General features: G+C 45.6%; 1 protein-coding gene across 4 annotated transcripts; it reads left to right on the top strand.

The window, feature by feature from the left end:
* The first annotated feature begins 420 nt into the window (after positions 1-420).
* CFAP53 (cilia and flagella associated protein 53) lies at positions 421-21,150 on the top strand. Of its 4 annotated transcripts, XM_026092259.1 has the most exons (10): positions 428-504; positions 1,031-1,260; positions 3,482-3,655; positions 11,804-12,107; positions 15,023-15,241; positions 16,656-16,872; positions 17,384-17,486; positions 18,924-20,034; positions 20,403-20,897; positions 20,985-21,149. In XM_026092259.1, the coding sequence occupies exons 1-8, from the start codon at positions 430-432 to the stop codon at positions 19,156-19,158; spliced, it is 1,557 nt and encodes a 518-aa protein (XP_025948044.1). In that variant the 5' UTR covers positions 428-429; the 3' UTR covers positions 19,159-20,034; positions 20,403-20,897; positions 20,985-21,149. The 4 variants fall into 4 exon arrangements, with proteins under 4 accessions (XP_025948045.1, XP_025948044.1, XP_025948042.1 ...); XM_026092260.1 differs by having other exon boundaries at positions 421-471; positions 18,924-20,897; positions 20,985-21,150; XM_026092257.1 differs by having other exon boundaries at positions 18,924-20,897; positions 20,985-21,150.
* Positions 21,151-23,891: the final 2,741 nt, after the last annotated feature.

Here is a 23,891-nt window from a genome sequence, read left to right as displayed (position 1 = left end):
CTGCCCGTCCGGGGGCCCCTGCTGCGRGGCGGCGTGTGGCGCCCCACGGCCTCCTGCCACGGGGAGCCCCTTCTCGCCGCGAGGCCTGAGCTCCCTTCCACGTGCCTGCTAACTCAGATATGTACTTTTGTGGGTGCCAACTGTCGCCGGGCCCCCACCGGGTGTCACCGCCGCCGCGCACCCGCCCCGCCTTCCCGCCCTCAGGCTCCTCGGAGCCACTGCGCGTGCGCGGCGCTCCGGGCCCACTGCGCGTGCGCGGCGCTCCGGACTGGGTGCGCTCCCCTTCCCGGCGCTTGCGCAGAAGGGTTGCGGGAGGCTAGACTTGGCGCGCGCGTCCCCCCCGCGCTTTGAGGTCACTTCCGCCGCTCCGCGTTGCCATAGCGACGGGCGGCGCGTCCCGGAAGCAGGGTGGCTGTCGGGCGGTCGGTCATGGAGGCGGTGGAGGCGCGGTGGCGCCGGCGGCAGCGCGAGGTGACGGGGCCCGTCCCGCGCTCCTTGGCGCTGGTGTGAGGGGCCCCGCGGGGCCGGGCTGACCCGGTGCCGGTTGGGGCGGGCTCCCGGGGGCGCCCCGGCACCGAGTGGGGCAGGGAGGCCCCGATCCGGTTGCCCCGTGCTGCAGGGCCGTTCCTCCGGGGGTGCGGGGGCCCCGCGGGCGCGCGGTGACGTGAGGAGGGGCCGCTGAGCCCGGTGGAGGTGCGCTGGAGATGGAGGCAGTGGGGCTTCAGCCCGCGGTGTAAGCCAGGCCATAACAACCCTCTCGGATGACAGCGTCGCCCTGCCACATCAGTGCGGTGTGATTGAAGCCAAAGCCTGGGCAACAAGCAAGTTGCAGCTCCCTAAGCCGTTTCATTGCACTGCTGTCACGCACTTGCTTCCACTCAGGGCTTGTCCAAACAGTAGCTGTAATGTAACACTGGACTGTGGTCGTTTGGTGTTATACACTTACTTGGTCATGGATTCAGTTTAAAAAAGCAAGCAAACAGAATAACAGATTTTTGTTTGCGCCACTAAAATACGCTTTCTCTTACAGCGAGCCAAGCCTCCTAAACAAGATGTACGTGAAAAACTTGTCTTGGCCCGCAGACAGAAAGAAGAGGAACGCCTTAAATATGTTGATTTCTCCATGCTGTACAGCAAGTATCACAATATCAATGAGTGGCAGGAACAGAGTGACCGCAGAAGACTACACAACAGCGTACAGAGAAGGGTGGAGGAGACAATGCAGGTGTATCTGGCAGAGACTGAAGACAGGAGAGAGAGGTAACACACAGTTAATATTTGCCTTACTAGTTTCAACTGCACTGTATCCTTAGAGGAATGATTGCAGGAAAAAACATTCAGTCTGTATGTTACACCGTGCACTGGGCCACTGTGTTTGTTCTTCGTCGTGATGGAGAGCGTAGGTATGCTTACTTGTCAGTCAAATGGTGGCAGCCACTGGAGCAAACAAGAGCTTTTGGGCTCTAGTTACTGCTTCTAGAGACTGAAACAATCACTAGAAATATGTATTAAAACACAGGAGCTGGCGCCATCTATGTGGCGTTTACAGCCATGTCTGCCAAATGCAACAATAAGAGTAGTATTTTAGTACTTTCACTTGTTGAAAAAGAAACTTTAAAGAGAATGAAAAGTACTTTGATAAAAGTGTTGGAAGTTCTAATTGTTGGGTGTAATCGTGATGTTTGTTGCAACCTCATTAAATTAATATTTAGTTCTCCTACAAGTAAGTTTGCAGCACAGGCAGTTGAAAAAAAAAATTATTCAGAAGTCATTCAAAAATAATAAAGGTGAGGCATATTAGAATTTCACTGTGGTGATCTGAGAAAATAGTCATATAGTTTAATTCCTTGTTTACAATCTTTCATGCTAAGTGATTTTGTGGCTGCGAAGGTTATGAGTTTGGTATCGTGGTTTGACGTTCCTTCATAGAACAGGAGTTGTTTACTAACTTCCTTCTTCTGTAGCTGCTCAAGATCCCCCCGTGGTCTTTGCGGTGGGACTCGGCTCAGTGTGGCGGGTGTGTATACAGTAAGAGAGGGCAATTTGGTTTCGAGAACGAGTCAGTCTTTGGCTGACTCCCCTTGCTTAAAAGTGAGGGTGACTTGCTGGAGGTCGCTGTGGGCATTAGGGCTGCAATTACTGAGTTCCTGGTTCTTAACCCCAAGTTTCTTATTGAATTAATAGAGAGATAAACAGTGATGTATATTAAAAATTGCCAATTTGACATAATATTCTTGTTAAAGGACTGTCAGGATGATTAGAGGAACTGGTTTATGGAGTGGCATTAAAATAACAAAAAGAGGTTTGAGAGAAGATGCAATTATAAATCTGTTAAGAAGAGGGCTAAGTAGCAGGGAGCAATTAAATGGAGGGATGACAATGGTACAAGATCAAATTGATATCAGTTGATAACAAATATAGACTGGAAATTAGAAGAAGGTATTTAACAGTTCTGAAGCAGGCTGGGAAATAGATTGGTAAGATAAGGAGCTTAAATTGTGCCAAGACAGAAACTGCTGTGCCCAGGAAGGGGATCTTGTGGCATAATAAGAATGATTCTTGAGCTAAAATTCAAGTTTATAATATGGGGTTTGGACGTTCCCTGCTCATGCATTCGCAAGAAGTGCTGAAAGTAGCTCAGTAACCATTTGTTGATTGTTTTTTTTGCACCATATTTGTATTGTTTTAGTCCTATGCCCGAGGGCTGCTGAAGAAGCCCTTTTTTAGCTCAGTTTGATAATGCTATGATGTTTAAACCCCAAATTTAATTTAGTTCCCAGCCTAAAGATCTAGACAGCTACACTGGCATTACGTTTCTGATCCCTTTCTTTAAAAAATAGAAAAATGTGCCAGCATAATTTAATTGTATTAACTTTTAAAGCAGCAGTCTTGACAAAGATGCCCAAACCTGCATTTGCTAACAGCATGACTGTGTTTTAGACCAATGCATTATTAAGATCTAAATGACTTCTTTATCCTTTACTACGCTACTTGCATTTTCAAGAAAAACGGATATAAAAAAATCTGTATGTTGCACTAATAGCTATTTATTGCTGAACTAATATCAGATATAAAAAGATTAATGATATATCCAAAGCAAAGCAGCATAATGTTAGCAAAAAAAGGTTTCTTTGGCTTATTGAAATTGAATGAAAAGATAAATCTTTCCAAACAAAATATTAATGTACTTAACAGAAGAAYTGTAATTCTTAGTTATAAAATCAAGATAGGTCTCTATGGAGTGGAAGTACTGACTCATCAGTGTGCTGATAGGATTTGCCGCCACATAAGAAAACTAACAGTTGAGGTACCTGCTTCTCTTGATTATGGGTTTTTCTTCCTTTGTTGAGCAGAGATTCTTCTGGACAGTGTCTATGGAGAACTGTTTCAGTCTGTTTGCATTCGCAATAAATAAACTAAAACTTATCAATTGACAGAGAAGGTTGTTTTAGCTTTTATTAAAATGTTTTCTTCGTTATAGGCTTCGTGAACTTCTGGAATCAGAGGAAAAGAGGTACTTTGCTGAGATGGAGTCACTTGAAGAAACAGTCCTGGAAAAACAAGCGAAAATGAGAGAGCGAGCAAAATTGCTGAGAGAGAAGAGAGAGCAAGAAAGACAAAAACTGGTTGCTGAAAAACGAGAGCAGCAATTCAGGTATCTCCATAAAATATCTTATTAAATAGAGTTTGGGTAAGTAAATACAAAGAGGCAATTTAACAAGCAGGCGACACTATATTGAGGAAGGAAATGGGATTGAAATGATAAATACAAAGTTAAGGTGGTTCGGATAGAAGCGTGCAATCTTTGCCCGCTTGGCTGCTTGCCGAAAGTTGAAAGGTCTCAGGTGGTTTGCGTACATTGGACCAGATTGTAGTCCTTCTGATTTTTATTAAAGGGATGCAGCATCAGAGACCCAGGATCCCAGTCTGCAATGCTGTAACGCTCAGTGAAGTCTGTGAACAAAATTCCTCATTAATAGTGATGAAAGCAACAGGTTCACAGAGCTGTCCTGTCGCCATTATTTAAGTGTTGAGATACCATGAAAAGATTCTTCCAAGTGTAGTATGGAAATCTTTGTTTTATGTGAGTATCCCTGCGCTTTCCCCTGCCAAATCAGCTGCTTTTGTAGCTTCTTGTTGGGGCATGGAGTTCTACTTCTGCTTTATACTTTGAGCGTAAGAAGAGCCCATGGAAGCTTAATGTGGCCTAAATGGACAATCTTAATTTTTCGAGGATCTTCTAAAAAGACAATTTTTTATTTATTGCACACTTTTCAAGAGTTCTAGTTGAAGCTAAGGTTTTAATGCAACCTGAAGTTCTGAGACAAATCTTCTGGGATGTTGAGCTTGGCAATTTTCTTTGAAGTCATTAAGATTTGCAGGTGCTTATCAGGCCCTGAGGCCTCAGCATGAAATCTGACTTGTTCAGTTCTTGGAAATCTGTTTTTTTGAGGAAGGGATGAAAATACTATTAATGCGGTTTAATTATCATCATTTGAAAAAATCCTTTCCAAGCCTCCTACAGTGGTATGGAAATCCACAACACCTACTCCTTACTGAGGAGAGGCTGGGGTGTTACATTTCACTTATGCATAAACCCTGACTGCCTAATTTGACAGATAAATGTCCTTTTCTTAAATGTGTTTTTTATTGACTGAGACTGATGTTGAGACAGTATATGCAGTTCTAAATTCTCATGCTGGCTTGAAAATGTGGCCCTCACAATTTACAATCCCTAGCTTGTTCACTACCCACAACCCAAAATGATTAAAATTCACTTTTAAGAAGGTTTAGTGAAGACATTTCTGGAGTGCCCTTTACTTCATACTTGTAGCCAATCTTGCATACCAAGGAAGGGATTCTACTTGAGATTAAGACACCTAAAAGTAGGTGTTTAAGTGTTGGTATTTCCATATTCACTGGCTATCTAAAATCCTGTTCTGATCAGTATATCTCCATTGAGATCAGGACAGTTAACGAAGCCTAAGTGCACCCTGCAGTAGACATATGCTGGTCTGGCAGCTGAACTCCACCCTAAACTCTACTGACTGTATTGACCAGATCTCCATTGACTAGAATGGGAATTTAGCTGCTTGGCTTACGTGTAGATTACTATTTTAGATGCCTTATTTTAGGTGTTCTAGTCACAAAATGAATCCTGCCAATGAATCCCATTCTCTGGTGGTATGTATTTAGAATTGCATGCTGCAGTTACCTGTCTTAGTTTCTCAGGTCCCTGTTCTTCCCAACACAATTCTAATGATCTACAGCTCACTCAGTGTCTCGCGGGATCAGTCCATCATCCTTCTACCTTTCCCAGCCTGCGGTTGGATAGGGGCAATATTCATGCCACACAGTTCCCCGTGTACAAATGTTGCTGGAGCTTTCACAGTTGATGTTCTGCTGGCTGCATTTTTTTTTTTTAAGAGGATTTAGAGGCAGCCAAATCACCTTTCTCCATGGCTATTATAAGTGGCAATACTTGGTGAGTATCTTTGCAGAGGAATCTTCATCCTACGATGCACAGAACTTTTTCTTTGACTGTGCTGACATAACAGAAATATGTGTCTACAGTCAGAGTCTCCCTCCTTCTCTCCCTTTATCTAAGCTCTCTCAAATTTTATGTGAAGATCCCTATAAAAAAAGTATAATAAAGACTGCTTCTTGCAGTCTGGTCCACCCCTCTGCAAATTCCCAGCTTGGTAGGGTGAGGGAGCTTTGCCACTTGCTGGGCAAGTCCCTTCGTTTCAGATATTCTAAGATATTTGTTGCTGGCAATGCTTTCTCCTGGCTATCCCAACATCTGCATGAGTTTGGGATGAGATGGAAAGTGAAGGGGAACACGTGTGGGAGAGTGAAGTGTTTGAAGAACTGGTAAACATTGCAGCATGACCCTCTCATGTCTTCGGAAGGTCCTTATAATTCACAGTGATACTAATCTCTGCTGTTCTGGGTCTTGGTATTTGTTAAAATGTATTGGTTTAAAGCAGTTTTAAGTATGTCACTGGTACTTTTAATTACATGAGCAGATTGTCTTTCCTGAGACATTGTTTATTCTGAGTTAGTGTGCTTGTAGTATCCTTCAAAGCAGCGAAGCAGTCATCCCCTCCCCCAGTCTTTTTTTAACTCAGCGATTTATTTGCCATTATGTCTGGTCTAAAATAAGACCCGTCAGAAGGCTGAATCCCATTATCACCAGTTATACAATGTAGAAAAATTTATGGCCTTGCTTTGAGCGGGGAGTTGGGCCGGATGACCTGCAGAGGTCCCTTCCAACCTCTGCTATTGCGTGGTTTTACGGCCRCAATAAGCGCTTCATAGAAAGCTGGTCTTAAGCCTCATGAGAAAAGATGTTCAAAATTTGGTTCTAGTTCAGGGGTTTTGGTGGGACAGTCAGTCTTTGTTAGCAATGACAATACAATTCTGAATGTATCCTGTAGTACATTGGAGCAGGAGAGGGCAAGCCAGATAAATCCAGTGCATCATATTCAACTTCAAGAAAGGGAAGGATGTCAAAATGAAGCAATTAATTAAAAAAAAAAAATTAAAAGGAGCAGTCCAGAAAGCAAGAAGCCTACAAGCAGTTTGGAAGTTGTTCAAAAATACTAGAAGCCAAAGTGAAATGTACGCTATAATTTGAAAAGAAAACAAAGCTTTTCAATAAAGTCCCTCTCTACATGACTCAGTAGAAATATCAAGGAGGCTGTCGCTGGGAAAAGACTGGCACTTAAATATGGAACGTTTGCCCGTATGGAGAGAGTAGGAAAAGCTCGTAAAACATGACCGTTCATATGTGAACAGGAAGTTAAAAGGGCTAAAAAAGATTACGAAGGCACCTTTTAAAAAGATTGTTAAAAGCTGATAATAATTTGTTTTACTATATTAAAGCAGAAAGCTAGCTAGGCACTGATGGTCCCATTTTGTGACAAAGATACAAAAGAGGCCCTCGGTGATGATCAGAGCATAGCAGAAAATGAATTCTCAGCATACATTTTCACCGTTGAAGATTTGGGGGAAATTCCTGCCCCAGTGCATTCTTTTCAGCCAATATGTTGGAGGAACTAGATCAGTTGAAGCAAAGGTGAAAAAGCGTGAGATCCAGAATACAAGTCAGTGAGTCACCTGGCCTCTGCGGCATGCATCCTCTGGCCCAGAGGAGCTTGAACATCCTTGCAGCAGGAGGCCGTGGGGGTAGCTGGCATCAGCAGATCCAAGGAGAGATGGGGCAAAGTCATGGACTACGGAGCCGTAAACAGTAAAGGGAACAGACGGGGATGCGATGTACCCTCAAGTATCCTTAATACAACAGCTCTGGATGCTGGGGAACTATGAGGTAACGGACCACAGTGTGGCCAGATTTGTGGGTTCTCCCTAAGTGGCATCTCCTGTTGCTCCTGGCAGAGACAGAGCACGGGGCTAGACGGACTGCTGATCTTATGTTGTTGTATGAAATGCTATTAGAGAGCTAGATGGAAATAAGCTCTAGGGGATGAAAGGGCTTGGGTTTGGACACGGTGGGAAGGGGTGGCCTGTTTCACTTGTGGGCTTGAGCACCAGAGCAGTCGTTTATCTGCCGCCAGGTGACACCTGGAGCTGGCTCTGCCCAGAGCAGAATGGATGTGTGGTCGGGAGAGAATGGATGGGTGGGGAGAAGGTCAAAATTCCTTCCCAAATGAGATGAGGATTAAGGAATCATTTTGGGGGGAGGTGGGAGGAGAAGATCTGAACCTTGGCCGTCTGTCTTTGATAGGTTTGGGTTATTAGAGGGGCGTAGGAAGTACTCGCGTTGCGAGTGCTCATGCATGACCATGACTTATGGAACAGGAGCTTACTGGAGAACTGGATCCACAACCAGAGAGCTGTAAATGCGTCACAGCCTGTCATCTAGGGCACGCCCGGAGGAACCCCAGCAGGTCACTTCAGTAATGGCGAGATATGCATGTATTTTTCTGTTCCTCTGTCTCATAATTTTTCAGCTATGTTGAATATGTCTCTAAGACCTATTAGAGACTTCACATTTCTCTTAACTTTAAGCAGGGCACTCCCTTCTTTTGCAGATACTGATGCTTAAACCTGAGGTATAGGAATACCTATAGTGTACTCCAGGGTACTCAAGAGGCAGCTTTTTTACTGGCCTTGCGGGCCAGGTTTGCAGCTGTAACCTGGGGGTACGTATAGAACTGCTTTTCAGTATAGGTATTGGCCAGGAAAGGTCCTTTGTTGCGAGGAGCTACAGAGCACAGTGCTTGAACCGGCAGAGTCCTGCTGTAACTCATAGCCGTTTTGTGATGGGCTACAACTAGTCTGGAAAAAAATTCGGTCAGTGTTAGTCGGAGGGAATGTTCCTTAATGATATATATATATAAAAAGAAAATTACAATGTCTTGAAATGTGCATAAAACACACAGTACATCCTCTTTATCGTGATAACATCAGAAGCATCCACATAAAGAAGTTTGTTATCACAGCAACTTTGTACCACAGCTATAAAATGAATAAATAACCGGGGGTGGGGAGTTGGGATAAATGTAGTTTCTGCCTTTGGGAAGTGACTACAGGGAGGCCGGAATTTGAATGTTAAGAAGCTTAGGTTAGCAAAGCGAGGAGTAGAAACAGCCATCTGGGGGAGCAGATGTTTATAAATTGCTTTAAAAGCTGCTTGGAAGGAATTATTTTGATGAAATCAAGCAATTACAGAGTTATTTTATATTAAAATTCTAACTGTGCCAAACTCTTATTCGTTTAACTTCTCTTCCCCTCTGAGAATTCAATTGCATTGACGTTAGCTTAAAATCATGGAAAAGAATAACTGGGTTTTTATTCTTTCAACTGCTGAGGGARCTTTGAACCCATATAGTTATTTTTAACGGTATGAGACTTCGAATCTGAAGAACAGTACGCTTTCCTCAGAACATTTTAGAAATTATATTCTTCGAGAATGCTAATTAGTACTGTTGTCGCTAATCCCCATTAACTTCTCCCCAGAAGCTGGAGCAACGTTTGGTTAGAGGAGGCAGTGTCCTAGGATTGGGGGAGAAAAGTGCTGTCTGTAGGAGGCTTTATCTTATAGAGACTTGGCGTTGGCAAAGCGGATGTGACAGGTTACTATTGTTTTTTTTTCTTGGTTAGAAGCAGTTAAGAGGTTAGAAATGCCTCCTGGATATTGAGCAAAATGCGAATTTTGTTTCCTCTTTTTATCACTYGTGTACTGTGCTTAACGCCTTTCACCGCAGCCTTCATGGCATTAGGCGCTTTACAAACAGCGAATGAAGAGAGAGGTGCCCCTGGCCCCAGCAGCTTACGGCTGAACCATGAGGTGGAAGCAGTGGATGCTGACAGGAAGAAAACGTGGTGAGACCTCGGCTTTTGCATGAAATGAGAGGTCCCGGCTGGTGCTATTTGGCTGTATCTCACTCGTGCAGCACCAAGGTGGAGCAACCCTTCCCCTCCGCAACCTCAGCTCTGCTTTTGCACCCCTCCGCTGTAGGCTGGACCGGATGGGTGGCTCTCACGGTGACGCTGAGAGCGGGGTCAGGCCGGCTCTCGGCGCTAGCTGTCGCTTCGGCTGGCTGTCAGCAGCCCCTCCGGCCTCTTCTGCACTGGAAGAAGGTTATCTGGGGAAATGCTCTTTGCAGTTTATAGGCCTTAACTTATTTTTATTTGGCTGGCTTACCATGGAGTTTTAATGCTAAAGCTTTGGAAGGTCCTGTAAGCCAACATATAGTCTTTACACATTAATAGGTGGTTGAGACAAGGGCCGGTGAGGCTGGGAGCTGTGCTCCTTCTGCGCTTGCTAGCAGGAGTGAATAGGAGGTGGTAAAGCAGTGGCGTCCGATAAAGAACCCGTTATTCTAGGCTATGGCAAAATCTTGGTGCTAGTTGTTAGACCAGAAATGAGTTATACACCAACAGTCTCGTCCTATTTTGCTAAACACTTGCCCCGTTTGCCTCATTGCCCTTCTTTGCAAGACAGGTGCCTTGCAAAATTTGAGGAAGCAAGAAAGTTATGGACCACTCCAATCAGAAGAGCTTGCTTGTCATCCACTACTGAGGTATTGTGTGGTCTTCTTGGAAAGCTGGGAACGCATCGGAGGTCACGGGCTTAAAAGAGAGTATGAGAAGGCATCTTGTGTAATACGTCCTGCAGAAGTAATCCCACGAAGTCTGGGGAACGCGGGGTGACACCCAGCAAAGGGGGTCTGGTTGCCGGTTTAGGAATAAAGAGGATTCAGCAGCTGGCCCAGGTTGCAGCCGTGCATTGACACGGTTTGTGTAGCCCCTGTCGAGGTGTGAACCCATGCTATATGGCCCTGGGTAGAACCAACAGGAAAATTATTCTCTGCATCCAAACCTCCGGTCAGGGAATATATACATATATCTGGGCATGGGTGGAGATGGCAGCTGTATTGGATTTAGGAACCATTTGGGAAAGTGAAGACTTTCTGATGCTGAGCCCCTTGCTCTCACGTGGGGATGCGGCAAAGGCCTTCTTGACGAGGGGTGCTGAACCATTGGGGGAGGAATATTCTTGGTATGTACGGACAAGGATTATGTTTTTTATGACTTACTTGTAACTTTTCTCCCAGTATCTAAAACCCAGACTTTGCATCTCACAGAACGAATCCTTTTTTAGTTTTACTATTAAACCTATGTGATGTTGGGGTGAGCGAGAAAGCTGGGGTGAAACCAAAGAGCTTTGGGAAGTCTGCCTTCCTGAACATAGTGATTTAATAGAGCGTGCAGCCGCTTTGGGAGGTCCTACATCCCCGTACGTGTTTAGGGAATTCCTGTCACCCTGCGGAGGGGTCACTGCGACGGTTTGTGCTCGACTCAGGGCCTGCAGGGGTACCTGTCCCGTGAGGAGCAGACTGCAAAGACAGATCCTCAGCAGAGCCATGGAGTAGGAAAAAGTAAAACGCTGAAAGTCTTATTTCAGGGCTGGCAAATTTCATTTTGCTTTTAAGTTAAAAAAAAAAAAAACCAAAAATGGGTAATGGAATTCATTCAGATTTTGTTTTATTGTAGTTATGAAAATTAAATAACCAACCTGATGTTGAGAACTATAGTACTATGAGATATTTGCTAGATGAATATTTAATATTTTTGCTCTATAGAATTGTCAGATTAACATTGCATAAAGTAAAAATATTTCACATTGTACAAATAACTACTGCTGTCACACAATGGCTCCAGATTTGGCCAACGATTTCTTATGATGCCTGCTATGAATTCTTAAATAGCATTGCAACAATCCGTAGAAGATGGTTTCATTCAGCATGAAATAATTTGAGATTTTTTTTACTTCGCAGCATGCATGTGTGCTTATCGCACATCCCTAATGCTTATAGATATTCACCATTATCTGCTCCTTTCACATTTTCACTTTATGAAAATCTATATCCTAATAAAATCCTAGTGGCTGCTGTTTAACAGTGTAACATAAATTTCTGCTCTCAGAATAGTTTCTGAATGTGGCTGAGCTTTCGAGTGACTGGTAAACCTAGACTAAGTTGTGATTTGAGTAAAGGACAGTATAAATGTTGGAACAGATGTAGTGTTAAATATATAAATGCAAATGGAAATGCAGGACCTGCTCTTCAACTGATTAATGTCAAAATCTCCATCAAAACAGGCTCTCCGTGACTCCTTAGGTCTCCCCAGGAGTTGGCGTCAGACCAGGTGTAGACGTTGGCATCCTGAGCCGCAGTCCTATGCGCGGTCATGAGTTTGGGACCCTCCATCTCTCAAACACCACCAGACTTGATTATCATTATTTTGTTTTACGTCTTATTTTGCCATTCAGAGAACAATGTGAGGAGTTTCGCACGTGGTGGGCGCAGAAGCACCGGAGGGAAGTGTGCGCAGACCGACTGGCCCAGCTAGCTCTTAAGGAGGACCTGAAAAAGCAGCGGCAGCGGGAGGAGCAAATGTTTGCCGAGCTTTGGGAAGAGGACAGGTTGGCCAAGGAGAAACAGGAGGCGGCGGATATGCAGAAAGCGGCAGAGCAGCATCGGGAAGTGCTGAGCGTGCTCGGAGCCCAGGTAGCCGTGCTGAACGCTCACAGAGAGGAAGCAAAGCGGCTGCGAGAAGAGGAGGCTCGCTTGCTGGTAATTTCTATATCGTTCGCCATTCGGCGGTCTCCAAAAGGCCCTCCTAACAACAGGCTTACTAGACATTTAGATTAATCCGTACCTTATTTGTATTTTCACCGACTCCATTAGTATCTGAGACCCCTCCTATTATGCTAAGCCTCTTTTCCAGAGCTGTGGCACATGCCCTCCTGTTTACAGAGGGAAATGCATCTCTTGAAATTTAGCATGTCATGGAATTGTAGCATTCAAAGCCCTTGCAGGAAACTGAAGTGGTTTTTGGCTTTTGCCAGCCATCTTTGCAATTTTCCGACTTCCACTTTGCAGTGGGATAGCTAGAGGTTCTTGTGTCCCGGCTGCAATGCGCCCCAGGTCTCGGGGTGAGCCACCGAGCCGAACCGCAGCCCCCGGGCGCTGTCTCCCAGCTCGTTCTCACCCCGCTCTTTCCCAGCCGTCGGATCCAAGGCTGCTGCTGGAGCTGGCTGGGAGCGTGGGCAGCCGAGCCCTTGAGCGGGGAGAGATTGCAGGGCCTGTTCGTGCCCATGGGGCCCTGACACACACACACAAAAACACACCCCTCCTCATAGCTATGTGTGAAAAATCCCGACTGCTTATGCAGTGGGGCTTTGCTTGCTCATACTTCCATTTTTCCCAGTTGCACTGCACCATTCAGTGGTCACTAACATAGGCAGCAATGTTTTGCAGGAGTAGACACCGCAGCTGACTGAATTTCAGAGTCTACACTCTTTTTTAAAGCTCCGTCTTTCATAGATACAAATTGGCAAGCAACGCCGAAGCTCTTTCACCCGTTAGAGCTGGCTGGTGGCGGGTGCCACATCATGGGAAATATTCGCCTCATTTAGCTCAACTCTCCTGGCCACTGCCCTCATTTCTCATCTTCCTCCAGCATAGGCTTGGCTTAGTCACGTTGACTTTGGAGCTCACTAATTCACAGTACTCTGCGTTGACTTAATGAGTTATGGGAGTCTGCTTGGTTCGGACTCGGTCCTCATTTTTTAGGTAGCCTGTGTGAGCGGTATTCGTGTTGCTGCTGTTCACGTGTAGCAATCAAATGATCAGGCCGGGTACTCCGAGGCGTTCAAGGCTGATATTGGCAAGGTGCGAACTCCATTTCTTTTTAGAAGTAATGACGATAGTGAGTCTCAAGCTCTGAAGATCTTGGCTGTAAAAGAGCAGAGACCTTTTCTCGAGCTAGACTGCAATGTTTCACTTGTTTAACAACATAGAGAAGAAAATTCTTTTCTTTTAACAACTTCTAAGGCACTGCTAGTCCTCTCAGGCAAAAAACACTTCTTAACTGGCCTTTTCAGAAAAATGGTATTAGAACAGAAGACTTTGTAGCTTCCCCTGAAGACAACTGCCTTGAGCTCAGCAATTCCTGGTAAAATGGTATAATCTCTGAAAAAAGCTCTTTTCAAAGGATCCATAAAGGAGAGTTTCTGTTTTGAAAACAGGGCATAATCCTTTTTCCGCGGAAGAGCGATGTGACAGCTGGCTGCATTACGAGCATCTCAGCAGAGTCCGTAGCCTCCAAAGATCAGAGCTTTCATCAGAGTTAAGGACAGGCAACGGACAGCTAAGCGTGTCTGTGTATAACTGCTTTCTGCTGGTTGTTGCAATGGAAATCGCTTGTTTAAGGAAGGAAAACTTGCTTCCCTAGCTGTAGCCACACAAGCGCTGGACAAGTTTCTGCCGTGGCATTTCAGTCCTGGCTTGCAGAAGGATCATCGGTGACAATTTCTTTGCACGTTTACAATGCTGTATTAACACATCAGATGAACTTTCATAGAAAAAGCACAGTGGATCCCACAACTCCACTGATGTCAGGATTCAGCTGAAGACACGTATGCCATATTGCCAACTTCTGCAGTAGTTTGCTGCCCATTCCCACCTTCTTTCCTTCTTTACTGTTCAAAGTCTTTCAGATTGCTTATTCAGTGGCTCAGAATACAGTGAGTTTCAAAGCTGTTTTACCAGCTTCTGAAAGTGAACGTGGCCATTCAGACGGAGCCTCTTTCACCACCTGGGAAGAGAGCAATGTCAGCTTTGCCTCCGAAACCCTGCAAGAGTCAGGGTGGGTGTTTTGTGTCCAGCAGAGCAAGTTATGTTCTGTAGGAAGCACAGCTTGTCCTTCCATATGGAAAAGATTAGAAAGGCTGTTTATAACAAACCTGCTGATGCATTTTAGCAGATTTATTCACATTATGAAAGAGCCATTTTATTTAAAACTAGGCTAACAAAAACCCAGCATGTACCCTCAAGACAGCTAAGATGTGGTTTCCGAGACCCGTAGGTAAGTTAATGGTGGCCCCATACTGTGTTACTGTGATGTTTGAGTGCAGCTGTGCCTGTAAACTTACTCAAATGCAGGATGTTCAGGAATTATGCTAAGTTACTTTATTGATTCTACATGGTATTTTTTGGTTAAATAGTCTTGTGTGTGTATCTATATACATATATATATCTGTAACATCCATTAACATATACAGCATATATAATATTCACAGTTATAGGCAGGAGAGCGTAGCTCTGCTATTGGTTAGTGGTTACGGCTGCGTATAAGGACTTGGATATGGATCATGTGCATTGCAATTCTATTAATTTCTGTAAAGAAATGACTTTATCTATCCACTTGAAGTATTTAGAGAGTGTCAGGCATTCCAGTATTTTGGTATGAAGCACATGGGATAATTCAAGAGAAAATCCTGAATTCTGATGAATGATAYGCTAAAATGTTCATGCTTTAACAGCTCTAACAGATGACATTAGTACTTACAAAATCCTCTAATGTCAGCAAGAAAGGCTTTTAATATTTATCTTCCCTCTTCTGCGTTCCAGTTAAACGAATCCTACCTATCATTTTGTTTGAAGTTATACGATGTTTTGCAAGTTGACTCTTTTTATTGTTGTAGGAAGAAGAAAAGCAACTGCTTAAACTAGAAAACGAACACCTTCAGATGGAGAAACTGCAGAAGCAGAAGGAACGCAGGGACATGCTGGCCAGTGCAGCCCAGGACAAGATGAAGCGCCTTAACGAAGAAAAACAGGAGGAACTTGCCCTAGATATGAAGATCCTAGAAAAAACTCTTCAGGAATCCCAGGGAGGCGCTGAGGAAAAAAAGAAAAGAAAAGTAAGGGCAAGAGATGTTCGTTTCGAAGTTTGGGGCGATGCCTCAGCCGGACTAATTTGGTGGCTGTTAGCGGAATCGCGCAGTATAAATGAAATCGGGCACGAGGCCTCTTCTCTGATCAAGGTGGTACTTTTGTTGCGTTGCCTGTTGCCTCTGCTCCTGCCAGCGCTCTCCCTCTCTGAAGAAGCCAGCTCTCCATTGCAGTCGCGGTGAGCGCTTTAAAGCTTGTCCTGCACTCGGCAAGGCCGCGAGGTTAGACCGAAGGAGAGGGCTCCCAGGTAATCCTGGCATCTTGTCCCCCCCGTGCTGATTTCATTGCGTATAAATTACTTGACCTTTGGGGGCTTTATACTGTGTGGATGTATTGGAGATGAGCAAAAGTTTTCTGTTTCACGGACCTAATTTATTAAATATTTGTAACTGTGGAGGAAAGTAAATACTTAACCTACTCTAATGCATTAAAATACTAAGCAACAGTTTTAAATCTTTAATTATTAGCTAGGTATAATTGTAGCTGAGGAATACAAGTGAAAGTTTTTGCATGCCACAGCGTGACTCGAATTCAGGTTTTTATATTGCTGCAGAAGTGTCACAAGCAGCTATTGCCTCATTTTATGTGGTGCTTCTTAGTGTTCATTTTTGTTATAAAAAGTTAAGAATGTTTTTCTGCAGAAGAGGAGGGCATCTTGGTTTTATTTTTACTCTAAAAATATATACCTTGTTTTAAAGCAGATTGGTTTTCATTAACAGCTGTAACCTGCCCTTCTTTATTCCTGGGAGAAAAGATGCCACTGCCAATGTCTGCGGCTATTTCCTTCAGGTTAGGCTCAAGACCTCGCATTAAATATCTTGGAGATGCCATGAAAACGTGGATGTGTCTGTCACTTCTTAAATTTAAAACAAGTAGATTGTCCAGCGTTGAGGTGAAAACAGGTCTCAAGGTACCTTTAAGACCGAGCAGGGAGCTGCATTCCTTGTTCTGCTCAGGTATCTAGAGGCTCTTGCAGGTTAGAAAAGTGGTATCAACTTCTTCCGTGACCACCAGTCACTGAGACCTGGGCACAAAATTAGCAGAGCTGATATTTAAAACTCTGTCAGCTCCCATGGCTTCTAATGTAGGTGGAGTGAAGTCGTCTGGGCAGCTGTGGAAAGCGTTTGCCAAATTTCCATGCTGTGGGCAGCTGAACTGCTAGGAGGAGAGCACGACTGTCACTGTGTGTGTGTGGCTCTCACACTGTTCTCCAGGCATCGGCTGTTGGCCAGGGGACAGATTCTGCGCAGCCCTTTCTGCAACAGGGCTCTGAACAGAGATCTCGGTTCCCACACTGACCACAAACCACCATTTCTCTTCACTTTTTTGAAACACCTGGTTGAACTCGTTAACTCAGACCTGCCAATGTCCATGTGTTTGCAGCAAGAGCTTTTCAAGGAGCAGCAGACTTACCGGGCACACCTGGCGCAACAGCTGGAGGAGGAGAAGCAGCGAGAAAAAGAAGTGGACAAGCTCCTCAGTGAGGAGATGGCAAAGGTTTGGGCCAAGAAGGCTGAGCAATTGCGATTAGAAAAGGAAGCTAGAAAACAGCTACTGAAAGATGTCCTGGATACAAGGCAACTGCAAATTGAGGAGAAGTGTAAGTAGCAACAGCTCCCTGTCTGTGCACCAAACCGGGCTCTTGCTACGCGAATGCAAGTCTTGGCGGAGGCAGAGGGGGTACAGCACACCGCTTCTGGGAGGACTGTCTGGCCCGGCGTGCGCGGGCTGCACGGGTGAACGTACAACGGTGCTATTGTGTCTGAACCTGCTCCTGAAACTTTACTCCTKTGGGCAGCCCTTGCACTGATTTCTCGTTGCCGTTACCAGAACAAAGCCTAGTAAAGTAAGGATTGCACGAGCATGCAATCATTATTATTAATTACATTATTATTATTATTATTATGAAGTTCTGAATGTGAAAGCTTTTCTTAGCGATGAAAAACGAAGAGGCTGAGAATATCCTTCCTGTTGTTTGTGTGCCTCTCCAGAAACAACAAAGCTCGGGCTTGCTATTCAGGCCACTTKGCTTGAATACAGCCTCGCTGTCCCTTCAAGCTTATCAGGGCTGAGTAAGTATCGTCTAAAAGTATTTTTTTTATTTTTTGCAGTGGAGAGAAATGCAAAGGAGCAGGAAGAACTCGCCCAAGAAAGGAAGCTATTAGCTGAAGCAATCACAGAACTCAAATGTATAGAAGAAGAAAAATATGCAAGGTATTTTTCTTTTATGCTGTTGGTTCCTTTCATTGCAGGCCAACCTTTTAAACTTCCAAGTTGGCTAATTCTCCTTTTCAGCTGACTGTGCAAGAGAGCACTTGGCTTTCTTCTGTGTAGAGAGGCTTTGCTACAAAGCGTGACAGCTCCAAACTGCTCAGTAGCAGCCCAATTCTATTGCAATTGGTATTAGATTACCAGTTCTGATCTCATCGTACAAATAATGGTGTTTCATTACTTATACTTGTTTTGGACTCTTTGGACCATCCTGTGACTTGCACTGATCGTGTTTAGTAAACACATCCCCTGCTACTCTGAGCTGTGACTGGGAGTGGCCGAGGTTTGGGGAGGAGGGTTTAATGAAAGGTTACTTCATTTCTTCCCTAGGAGAACTTGGGCGTTCAGGCTTATTGCTGAACTCCACCCACACACCTCCCTCGAACAGTAGTACAGTCAGCCACAAAAATATCAGACTAGCACACGACACCCTGTTCCACGGGCTTCCCATTGCCTTGCTGTTCCTCAAGGCAAGAATATTGTTATTCGCAGTAGCTGAAATGCACCTCTGGGTGTCATGCCAAACCTAGGGCAAAGTGCCTTTATTTCACTCATTCAAATACCTTTTGGTATTTCTGCCCGTTCTCAGCACACGTGAGCAGGAGGTAAGCGCGCGTAGCTCCTTCCGGAGCTGGTATCTGTTGCAGCTCCGATAGCTTTATCGGTGACAAGCTCTTGGGTATGGCAGAAATCTCGCCCCGTGGAAGCAAACGTGCGGGACTTCGCTTTGGATACGCTTCACTCTGTAGCAAAGATGGCATTCGGTGGGGTCGGGAAGTGCCGCATGGTTCAGCCCGTATTGTGTTAGCACACAAGTTTTGAGTAGACTGTTGACATTTCAGCGTCTTTGTGCTTTCTGCTCTCGAAGTGCCCAAGCACGTAGGTAGAGTGGAAGGCTGATTTCTTCTGACAGCCTTTTCCTAGCGTATCAGCACAGCCCACACCCTGCCTTCCCTGTCGGAAGCGCGTTGTCRTCGCCTTCAGAGCGAGGGAGCGGAAACCGGGTGTGAGGATGCCACAGCAGTGAGCCACAGCTAGGAAAGGGCTGAAACCTGTCATGCTCGTTCTCTGTCTTCTCGTTGCCCCTAGGGTGGGCAGAGAAAGCTGATGACAAGGGGTGGTTCTTGCTCTTTTTTTTTTTTTTTTGTTAAGCACTGATTTTGCAGTCTGCTTTGTAAGAGACAACAGAATGCAGTTCATGCTCCAGAGAGCTTCAGATTAATTAACAATGTCGCATTTGTTTAACGGAGTAGCAGTTAACTCCTAACAGGCGTTTTGAATAGTTCTTTCGTCTAAGGTAGCACGTTAACAGATAAAAAACACAAGTTATTTATTTTTAACACGTACCTCATAACTAACTTATTCGTATGTCATTTCCAGAAAAGTAAAGGAAGCAAAAGAATACCAAGAGCAACTCAAGGCTCAGATTGCCTATCAACAACACGCCCGTGATGCTGAGGAAGAAGAGAAGCAGCGAGAATATGAATCGGCCCTGGCAGCAGAGAGAGCTTACCAAGAAAGAATAGAGGATGTTCTAGCAAGGCCTTCTGCGACACCAGCGGAAACCCATCCCTTGAGAAGGAGACTCGTGTCTAGCACGCAAGATCACTTATGATATCTTAGCTCACTCTAGACTGCATTTAAAAACATTTTCTAAGGGCGTTTATAAGTGATTCTAATTAGCAGGTTCCTCTCCCCTGTTATGCTCAAAATATTTCACTGGCAAATAGAAGCGTGATATTTTAAAGGTTATTTTCTCCTTAKTGGATTTTCTTTGGCAAAATGATTGATCCCAATCAAAGTGTTTGACATTTTTAATATAAGAACATTGTACATTCTCCATAGTACAATACTTTATTATTATGGCATGAATGATATGCAGGCATTCCTTAAAATCTGCAAAAAGGAAACTTTGCAGAAGAGTTTCAACAAACTTTTATTAAAATGCCTTTCAAACTGCAAATATTTGCAAACCTTTTCCTTTTGTAGTTAGACAAAAGGCACTTGGTGACACATCTTCATTTTCCTTGTTAAATATAAAATGACGACTCTATTTTACTATGGCTAGACAGTAATGAACAAATATAACTTTGTATGTATTCAGCAGCTTTTGAATGATCTGTGGGATATCAGATTCCCTAAGCTAGTCCGTGAGGTCTCTGCTCAGACAGATTTACTCGTGCAGGACTAAGGTCATCCTTTTTTTTGGCAAAAAAAGGTTATTCTTTATCCTGTTGGTGGCAAGCCTGCATCTTCGGACTATCTTAAATTATCACCAATTCATGGTTTGAACACACGTGGAACGGGGGGCTAGGGCACTAACAAAGTTTTAAAACACAGCAACAAGAAAAGTGGCCAGATGTTAACAAGAAGGTTTCGGAAGGGGGAAGAAGGGGCACATCCTTGCGGCCCTCCCCACTCTCAGCTCTCCCATGGTAAGGACCAGATCTCCCTTTAGGCAGGAGGAGCGGAGGGTGACAGGGGAGGACAGGTGAGAACAACCCCCTTTCTCCCCGTGGTATTCCCCTCAGCCAGCTCCCTGGTTTTTCTTTTCTTTTCCCCTCTTTGCTTTTAAGAGGAAGGAAGTGAAGAATCCATTTATAACCTCATTCTTTTCTTGCTAATGGGCTTTGTGGCATCCTGAAATGTTTCATCTTTCCCGCATTTTTCCGTTTGAGCCTTTGGTGCTGCGTGTCTGCAAATACTCCTCTCTCTTCCCTCAGCTTCTACCATCTCTCCTCCAACCTCTGCTTTTTAACCCTTTCTTCTTCAACTCCCATCCCTACCTAAGCTCTTCCTCTACCTTCTTCTTCTTCCTCCTTTCAGATTGCTTCCTTCTCTTCCTTTTTCAGTGTTTAGCTCCCCGTTGGCAAGGACCAGGGATTCCTGTGTGTTTGCTGGGTGGGAGCGTGAACAGGTGCACGGAGAAGCTGATAAATGTCTGAACGGCTGGAACCAGTCAGGAATAAACTAGCCGTGCAGTCACCTCATCACCTCAGCTTATAGCAGGCGCTGAGCCGACAAACTCCGGTCGCCCGTGGAGGAAGTCGTTCAGCTGTTTGCAAAAGGCCAGTTGCAGATTTATTAATCTGAAACAAGGTCACTGATCTTAGCAGCACAACCCAGCTAAGTCTGGGTATAAAAGATGGAAGAAGCTGGCTTCTTTCCTACAGGAAAACCTCTCCGTGAGCAGCTTCTCGAGACAGCAGATGAAAGAGAGACAAATGTTCACAAATGCAGGAGCACTGCAAACCTGGAGAGGGCTGAGAGCTTGTTAATGGTGACGCCTGACCCTTACGTAGTGCAATCTCCAAAGCCACGCTGCACTTCAGAGCCGTTGCTCCCATTTTGCAGGTAGGAAGGGCCATCACAGGAAATGGAGATGATGTTTCATCAGTCCAGAGAGCTCAGACAGTCACAGGTCTCTCATCTCACTCCTAGGTCAAAGTGCCAGAGAACGATTAAGAAACTTATTTCCCTGCCTGCGAGGGACTCCTGGTGTGACCCTGGGTAAGAAATGTAGATTTTCTTCACTACAGTGACCCATCTTTGAAAAGAACATAATAGTGCATGATTCCAGGATTAATTAATACTAATTCAGTATTAATTAAAGTATGTTATTAAAGGCTGTGATGCTGTCTTTGGGTATACCCAATGTGTGAGAGGTACAAAATAGCACATTCACGAGCTCAGTGAATTTGAGCCATACAGAACCATTATATATATATAATTTTTTAATAAAATAATAACCCAAAGGAGGTGGTCAGAGCTCCTGCTCTTACAGGCAAAACTCCTCTCTGCGAGGAAGTGCAAGACCAGCCTGTGGCAGGTTTGCCTTCAGAAGACTTGCTGTCGGCTTGATAACAGCACTGAGTAACCAACAGTGATGAAACGCTTTTGAGAGAAAGCTTGTGGTCGATGAACGCACGGCTGCAGCTGACCCCTTTGCTGCTGAGGACTTTGGAGACTTCAGGCGGATCTAGACGAGCAGATAAGGTTCCTACCAGACTGCTGAGCGGCCAAATGTGTCAGCAGGCTCCTTTTAAGAGCATCGTCTCGATGCCCTGTAACAATTCCAGCTGAGCAACGCAGTAAGAATGATTTTTCCTTGTCAAGACTGAGGAGTTTCCCTTCCTTAATCCTATTGATTTCCATCCTGTGCCAGTCCCTTTGATGTTCCTGCAGTAAACCGGGCACATAGCAGGGCATCAAGTAGTGCATGCTTCAAAGAGCGCTCATGCCTTTGCTTCCGACCACTATTCACGTCAGATTTTTAAGTTACAGTAAACATGAGCTAGCAAAATGACTAATAGCTTCTAAATTGTGGTGTATGGGTCCGAAGAACCTCATGAACATTAAGCAAGACCCACGTGCGTGGTATTTCCCCGGCGTGGCTGAGAAATTCTGGAACCAAACCATCCATTAAACCAGGATTGCATGAACAGCACCAATAAGTGAAACTACAGCCCAGCCCATAGGTGGAGCTTTGAACATAATCCACTGCATTTACAGGGAAAAAAATCTATTTAAGGGCCGGGGGGGGAAACATGGTTACAGGAAGGGTTAGCTGGTGGCCTGCAGGACAGTGTGCGTGGCTACGGCCGGCTGCAAGGGCGGCTGCTTGGTGGCTGCAAATGAAAGCTGGTTTTGTGCCTTTTTTTTTTTCCTGCTTTCATGTTTTGCCCTATTGGTGTGTTTGAGACCCCAAACCTATGTTTATGATGTTGAATTTTGCTGCATAAGCAGTAAATTCATTCTGCTGGCCCCCTCCTGATGACTTTTGAGTTGTCCGAAGCTCTTCCCCAATTTTTTTGTGTCACTTGTGTAATAATCAGTGCAAGGAGCATCGTATACAAGAGAAATCCAAACATCCCAGCAAGAGGAATGATCCCAACTCTCCTATTTTAAAATCAAACCTTTTATATTGAGGATATGTGACCATATGGGACTTGTTAAGGTTAAAACACTTCCCCTCTCCCTGGCACACAGAGGTTACGGAGAGAGTCTTGGATTAAAGCACGGAGCTCCATCGGGTTTATCCGGAAACACAGGGCAGCGGTTTGTTGCATGCGCTGAACACGCCGAAAAGCCCCGAGTGCTTGACTGGAGATGTCCACTTTGGTTTTCACAGAATTAGGTCAAGAATTAAAGCAAGGCAAACGCTGGTGGGTCCATGCGTTCACGGGGGGGGAAGGTGGGAAGCGATAAGAAGCGGAAATCTCCTTAGACGTTCAACCCCGCTTCTTAAGACCTTCTGCCCTGGACTTCACATGGCAATAGGTGGCCAAAGGAGGTCTTCGGTGTGTTGACCACGTGAGCCTGCCCTCACTGGCAAACTGGAGCTCTCACATGCCTGGTCCAGAGCTTTAAGGCATTCATATTTCATCCGTTGCATGAAACCAAAAGGGGTCTCCAGCGCCTAACTAAAAGCACGTCAAAGCAACCCAGCATGTCCCATAACGGCGGTGGGGAGCTTGGAGCACGGGCGAGATGTGGAGACCTTCCTGGAGAAGGACCCTTGCTGAAACTTCCGTTCCTAACTAGCTGCGGCTTTTGTTTCCGCAGCTGATTTCAGGCGAGCGGAGGAGCCGGTTTCGTTTCTCTTACGGACGACAGTACGCCTGCTGCTTATTTAAATTCCTCCGAGACGGGTTTGCAGCAGGCAAAAGGATGCCGGTCTCACTTTCTCCAGGTGTCCTGGAGGCTGGCAAAGCTGACCTGGCTGGGGACAGTCGATCTGGTGCCCCGAAATCCCGGGGGAGGCCCTGGCCAACCGCTGCGGGGCTGCGACGGCGCCCCAAGGAGCACGTTTGCTGCCTGCTTGGTTGAGCTGCAAAGTACCGGGAAGGACAGCGAGCAGCGAGGGCGGTCGGGGGGAGCGTTGGGCGTTCTCGCAGCGTCACCCGTGGCGCTCAGAAGGCGCCCCGGGGCCAGAAGTCAGTGCGCCCCGCGATGAGTTGTTGAGGGATGAGTTGAGGGATGAGTTGTCTGGCCAGGGCTGGGGCTGCTCCGTGGCCGTGCAGCACTGTGGGCACCGCGCCCCGCTGGCAGGTGGAGCCGGGCCAGGCGGTTTCGTGCCATTCCGTGYTGCTCAGCGCCGTGCCGTGCTGGTCCATCCTGTTCTATTCCGTGCCAGTCCATTCTGTGCTGATCCATTCCGTGCCAAGCCATTCCGTGCCAGTCTATTCCATTCCATTCCGTGCCGCTCCGTTCCGTGCCGGTCCATCCTGGTCCATCCCGGTCCATTCCGTGCCGCTCCATTCCGTGCTAGTCCATCCCGGTCCATTCCGTGCCTCTCCATTCCGTGCAGGTCCATCCCGGTCCATTCCGTGCCGCTCCGTTCCGTGC

The sequence above is a fragment of the Apteryx rowi genome, unplaced genomic scaffold (genome assembly GCF_003343035.1).
Source record: "Apteryx rowi isolate R43461 unplaced genomic scaffold, aptRow1 scaffold_95, whole genome shotgun sequence".
Lineage (NCBI taxonomy): Eukaryota > Metazoa > Chordata > Aves > Apterygiformes > Apterygidae > Apteryx > Apteryx rowi.
Note: the sequence above shows the minus strand (reverse complement) of the source record. Positions and strands in the feature narration are given on the sequence as shown.

What these genes read in the sequence shown, in the direction of transcription:
- CFAP53 (XM_026092257.1), top strand. Translation starts at nt 430, where the DNA reads ATGGAGGCGGTGGAGGCGCGGTGGCGCCGGCGGCAGCGCGAGGTGACG. An exon ending in AAGAGGAGGCTCGCTTGCTG is followed by an intron (nt 12,108 to 15,022) that starts GTAATTTCTATA and finishes TTATTGTTGTAG; the next exon opens with GAAGAAGAAAAGCAACTGCT. An exon ending in AGGAAAAAAAGAAAAGAAAA is followed by an intron (nt 15,242 to 16,655) that starts GTAAGGGCAAGA and finishes ATGTGTTTGCAG; the next exon opens with CAAGAGCTTTTCAAGGAGCA.